The 5,337-nt window shown below is 66.3% G+C and overlaps 1 protein-coding gene across 1 annotated transcript in view; it reads left to right on the forward strand.

Annotated features, from left to right (window-relative positions):
* The window catches only part of COL5A1 (collagen type V alpha 1 chain), a 184,251-nt gene that overhangs the window by 79,486 nt on the left and 99,428 nt on the right, over nt 1-5,337 (forward strand). Inside the window, exons 10-12 of the mRNA XM_006165267.2 lie at nt 187-420; nt 1,272-1,442; nt 1,693-1,749. Of these exons, the coding sequence (XP_006165329.1) occupies nt 187-420; nt 1,272-1,442; nt 1,693-1,749 (462 nt within the window). The remainder of the gene's footprint in view (nt 1-186; nt 421-1,271; nt 1,443-1,692; nt 1,750-5,337) is intronic.

Consider the following 5,337-nt stretch of genomic DNA (forward strand, 5'->3'; position numbering starts at 1 on the left):
CGTACGTTCCTTCCGAGGGCCGTTAGCCGCGGCCCCTCCTCCCTGCCTGCTGGCCTCCATCCTGGTTACAGGGCCCACAGACCTCTCAGCCGCACACATCTGCATGGTCAGTGTCCAGTGTCGGAGTCACCCATGCCCAGACACATGGGGACCCGACCTCTGCGTTTCTGCACTCTCGGCCCCCAGGACCCGGCCCCGACCCCCACGGGCGTCCCTGTCCCGGCACCTAGCGAGAACGTGGGGAAGGAAGAGGACCCCGGCATCGGGGACTACGACTACGTGCCCATCGAGGACTACTACACGCCACCCCCTTACGAAGACACCAACTACGGGGAAGGCCTGGAGAACCCCGACCAGCCCACCGACCCTGGCGCAGGGCCCGAGGCTCCTGCCAGCACCGTCGTCACCAACTCCTCCAACGTAAGGGCCTTCCTTCCCAGCTGGCGTGGTCCAGGGGAAAGGGAGAGGGGCCAGGGTCGGGGCCGGAGCCAGGGCTACCTTGGAGCTCAGGCCCTGCATGCCCCCTCCCACCATCTCTGACCCGGTCCCCGAGGCCCTGGTCCTGGGGGCTTCATGGCCGCCGTTGCTGTGTTTCCTGGGGAGGTCTGGCTGAGCCAGTCTGGAGCCCTGGTTTGCTCAGCTGGCTCAGTGAAGTGGCTAGAATGAGCCCTTCGGGCCTCCGGGCTTCCGGTGAAGGGATAGGGTCCCACTCGGAGATGCTCACATAAGGCCGGTGGTGCTGGCTCAACCCACCGCCCCATCAGTCCGGGGCTCGAAGTCTGGCGTGGTCCCTCTGGGCCCAGGGTTCTCTGTTATAGCCTGGCGCCGGCAGGGCTGCCTCTTGGGGTGAGGCGTTGTCACTGGGGAGGGCTTTCCCCAGCTCACGGCACGGACAGATGCCGAAGTGCCAGCAGTGACCCCAGGCCTTGACCATGGCACTGGGGAGGTATTATCCTGGGACCCAGAGGCCCTGGGCTGGCCCTGGCTGGCAGACCCTGCCCTGGCTTGGCCCAGCACCTGGCGTGTTTGGGGACAGTTTCCTCCCTGGGAGGAGACATGTGGAGAGGCTCCAGGAGTGTCAGGACTTCTCCAGGCTCCAGGCCTGTGACCTGGGAAGCCATCGGCCTTCAAAGTCCTGGGGTTGCCAGACCCAGAGCCCATGGGGACTGGGGGAGCTCTGGGTTTACCTGGCACGGCAGAGGGAGGGCCAGCGTGTTGCAAGCTGTGTCCTCATGGTGACACCGCCGTCTGCTCCTGCTGTGCCTGCATAGCCGGCCCCGGCCCCAGGGGAGGAGAAGGAGGACCCGGAGGGTGAGTTCACGGAAGAGACTGTCAAGAACCTCGACGAGAACTATTATGACTCGTACTACGACCCCACGGCCGTCGCCCCCTCGGAGATCGGGCCGGGCATGCCAGCCAACCAGGACACCATCTACGAGGGGGTGAGCGGGCGTGGGCTGGCTCCGGGCAGGGCTGGCGGGCTGTGGCTCAGCGGGGCTCCTTCCTGTGAGCCTGCCTGGGAGGGGCTGGTGGGCTGCAGAAGGCTCGGGTGCTCAGGGCGTGACTGTGACGCCCTTTTACCCTGGCACGGCCAGCGCTGATCTGACCCGGTCCTGCCGGCTGCGACAGTGCACCACTTTGCCGAGTCACGTGGCTCCATGTAACCGCGACTCTCTCCTCTCATCACCCCAGATTGGAGGACCGCGGGGCGAGAAGGGCCAGAAGGGCGAGCCTGCGGTCATTGAACCAGTAAGGAACTTTTCCTACCGTCTCTGAGACCAGGGCGGGGTGGGTACATGGGGTCGCCCGTGGCATGGTGCAGTGACGGTCACCTGTCACTAAGCCCTGCGACTGGCCCTGCAGACCCCCACTGAGGAGGTGGGGTGCGTGCTGGGCCGAGCCCTGCACCGTCGCGGGGATCTGAGCACTTCTCTGTCTGACCTGGGGGAAGTGCCACACTCGGAGAAGGAAGGCTCTCTGGGGGCTGGGGAAGAGGGTGGCCGACTCCGGGCCGAGCCGCGCGAGCAGCCGTGTGCTGGCCTGCTTGTGAAACCGTGTCCGGGGACGCTTGCTGGCGCTGTGCGGATTCTCGCGGAGCGAAACCTGCTGCGCCAGGTCGCAGGGTCATGGTGAGTTAGAATCTGTTGCTGACAGTGTCCCAGAGCACGGCGCCCTGCTGGAGGGTGTTCTAGACTCCCCCCGGGTTGGTGGGCTTGGTGGGGACCCCTGTGCTGGCGTGTCCTCATCCCTAGGGAGCCTGTCTGGTCTGAGTAGGGAGGTCAGGGCCTTGTCCCCACACCTCAGCAGGGGATGCCCAGGCTGGGCAAGGCTGGGTGGGGCCAGCAGCTCCACAGTGTGGTGAGGGGCTGTGGGCAGCTGTCTGCACAGGCCCAGCCCCGCCATGCCCACCCCATGCCAAGGGAGGAGGAGCCTGGCCTACACCACAGCTGCTCACGCTCCTGAGAGCCGAGCTCAGTACGGCCTCGGGGCCTCCTGGGAGTCTTGCTAACCTTGGGGTCCTGGGCCCCCGCCCTCCTGCAGAACTGGGGAGGTTCTCACGTAGCCGGCCCTTGTCTCTCATAGGACCTGCGCCCAGCCCTGGCAGGGCTGGCCAGGCGAGTTCGTCTTTGGGTGGAACTCCTAGGGGCCATGGGCCCACTTTCCTGGCCCACAGGAATTCCCAGACAGCTCCTGTGGGGCTCTCTGCCCATCTAGGCCCCTGCTGAGGATGGGCCTGTCCACCCCACTGAGCCGTAAGCCACGTCCCACATCTCGCCCTTCCCTGTAGGAAGACGGGCCGTGTGAGGCCAGGCTGGGGAGCAGAGGCATGAGGAGGCCCGGCCAGGCCTTCGCTCAGCAGCGGGGACCTCCCAGGGCAAGCCCAGGTCCGAGAGGACAGCGGCCCTGGGGGAAGGAGTCCAGCTGTTGGCTTGGGCAGACCCATCCCTACGGAATGCGCGAGTCGCTCGGGGCTTTTTCCTGCGGTGCATGGTTCGCTTCTCTGAGGTCCCAGCCACACCCTGGGGCATGGGGCTCCGGCCTCATTCCCCGGGTGGTCTGGGGCCCCAGATGGACTCGAGGTTGACTTGAGGCTCCTTTCGTGGCGCCCTCATCGCTCCAGTGGAAGAGGAGAAATGGAACCCAGGAAGGGTCAGTGCCCATGGCTCTGGGCGTCCTGGGTCTGGACCCCACTCTGGGAGGGGCTGAGGGGACGCCCATGAACGAGCCCCACGCTTGCTCACACCCCATGGACGTGGGGCCTGAGACCCAGAGTGGCTGTGGGTGAGGGGGACATGGGGAGGCCCTGTGAGGCCCACGGCAGGCAGGGCCCGGCTGGACCTGAGGAGGGGCCCACTCAGATGTCACTCCGGAAGCTCATTTCATCTTCGCGGGGGAACACAGCCATCTGGATTTAGTGAGGGAAGGCCCGGCCCGTCTGTCCGGCATGTCCGCAGGGCTGTGGACCAGGCCCCGGAGACGGAGTGAGCAGCTGGAGTCTCGGCCTGGTGCGCGGCCAGACGTCCAGTCTCCGTGAACCGATGCTCGCATCCCAGAGCCCTGTTGGGTGGGTGCCCGTAGTCCCGGCTGCTCCGTACCTGTCACACGACATCACTCCTGGGACCTGCGGCTCACGGAGAACGAGCTCCCTGCCAGCCCGTGCCAGCACCCCCAGACTTAGCCAGCTGTGTGCCCTCAGAGCTGGCGGCTCTCTAGGAGGGCGGGAACCCACCTGGCTGTCAGCTTCCGTGCTCGGCTCTGCTCGGCTCAGGGGCTCGAAGTCCTCGGCTCCCATGGCTTCTGCCACCTGAGGACGTCCCTGGGGCGGCCGAAGCACGGGCCTGCCTTCTGCTGTTTTGATGGTCGTTGTCCGACAGAAGGACGGGCCTCGTGGGTGGGTCAGTCCAGATGGCCAGTTCCTTTCTCACCGTCTGCGCGGAAGGCGGCCCGGTGTGTGTACCTGGGTACGCACAGCATAGCCGAGCGTGCACTCTACCCGCATGCCGGCAGGCCTCCACCTCGGACTTTCTGCCGCGGTATGGGGGCCTAATGTCCACCGTCTTGGCCAGTGGCCAGCACGGCACGCTCTTGCCTGTGGTCAGCCTTTCCTGAGCTCCACCCCTGACGGGCCTGGAGTCAGTGGTGGGGCCGACTCGCCCAGGACAGTAGGGGCCGCGGTGGCCATGGTGGGCTCTGGCTGACGGCTTAGCTAGGCAGGTTCGGCGCCCTTGCTGGCTCGGTCCCCTGGCCTCCCCCTGCTGACCGGTGTGGCCTGAGTTGGCCCTCCCATGCAGTCCCAGCCAGCCCAGCTCGTCCCAGCACCCCAAGAACAGCAGTTTATGTGTCTGGGAACACAGCTGTGGTCCCCCGGCCCTGCCACGACCAGCAGCTTCTCCCTTAATCTCAGCTCAATCTCTGAGCCCCCTCAGCTGCGCTCAGGGAGGAAGTGGGGAGTGGGCCTTGCGCCGCTGTTTGGATGAACTCTCCACCACACGTGCACGCTGACTCGAGGGGACATCTGTGCAAACACAGCGTGTGTCTCCCCAGCGATGGGAGCCCAGCAGGCAGCGTGGGGGCTCTAGCCCCTGGCCGGCACGCTGGCGACCTCGGGCCTCAGGCTGCTCTTCAGAAGCAAGTTGTCTGTCTGTCCTGTGGTGCTGGAACAGATAGTGCAGAGCGTGTGCTCACCCTGACGTGGCTCACCGGCTTGGCGTCGTAGGGCTGGGACGGCCCAGGCCTGGGCCCGGCGAGGCCCCTGTAGCCTCACAGCGTGGTGGAGGGCGTGGCGTGGCGGTGGGGAGGGAGCGCAGTCATCCATCTGGGACAACTCCCTCAGGCCCTCCTGCACCTGCTTGGGGACTGAGCCCGGGGGACACTTTCCCACCCCAGCACAGGACAGCTGCTTACCTTCAAAGAAGTGACGCCCAGCAGTGTCACGGTCTCAGAGTGTGGTGGCTCTGTCCTCAGATCCGGGGAGTGGGGCAGCGGGTCCCCTGGCGTCAGGTGCCCCATTAGCGAGTCACGGACAACAGTAGGGGGAGGGTGCCATGCTCCCCACCGGGCAGCCTTCCTGGCGGGGCCGACAGAACAGTCACAGCCCCAGGACCCTGGCAGTTGTCCCCTCCACAAATCCCTGTCTGGGCGCCAGGCCCTCTCCCTGGTCACCTGGACCCTCCTGACGTGGGTGTGGGAGTCGAGGACGGGTGGGGCTGACCCCAAGGTGCGGGTCAGGAGGGAAGGGAAGGTCCTGTCCTGGGCAGGGGGTGCCATGGGGCTGGAGAGCAGGGAGTTGAAGCCACACTCCCGTGGCGGCCTCCATGGCGGCCCCCCCGGGCGGCC

The sequence above is a fragment of the Tupaia chinensis genome, unplaced genomic scaffold, assembly GCF_000334495.1.
Source record: "Tupaia chinensis unplaced genomic scaffold, TupChi_1.0 Scaffold143845_1, whole genome shotgun sequence".
Taxonomy (NCBI): Eukaryota; Metazoa; Chordata; class Mammalia; order Scandentia; family Tupaiidae; genus Tupaia; species Tupaia belangeri.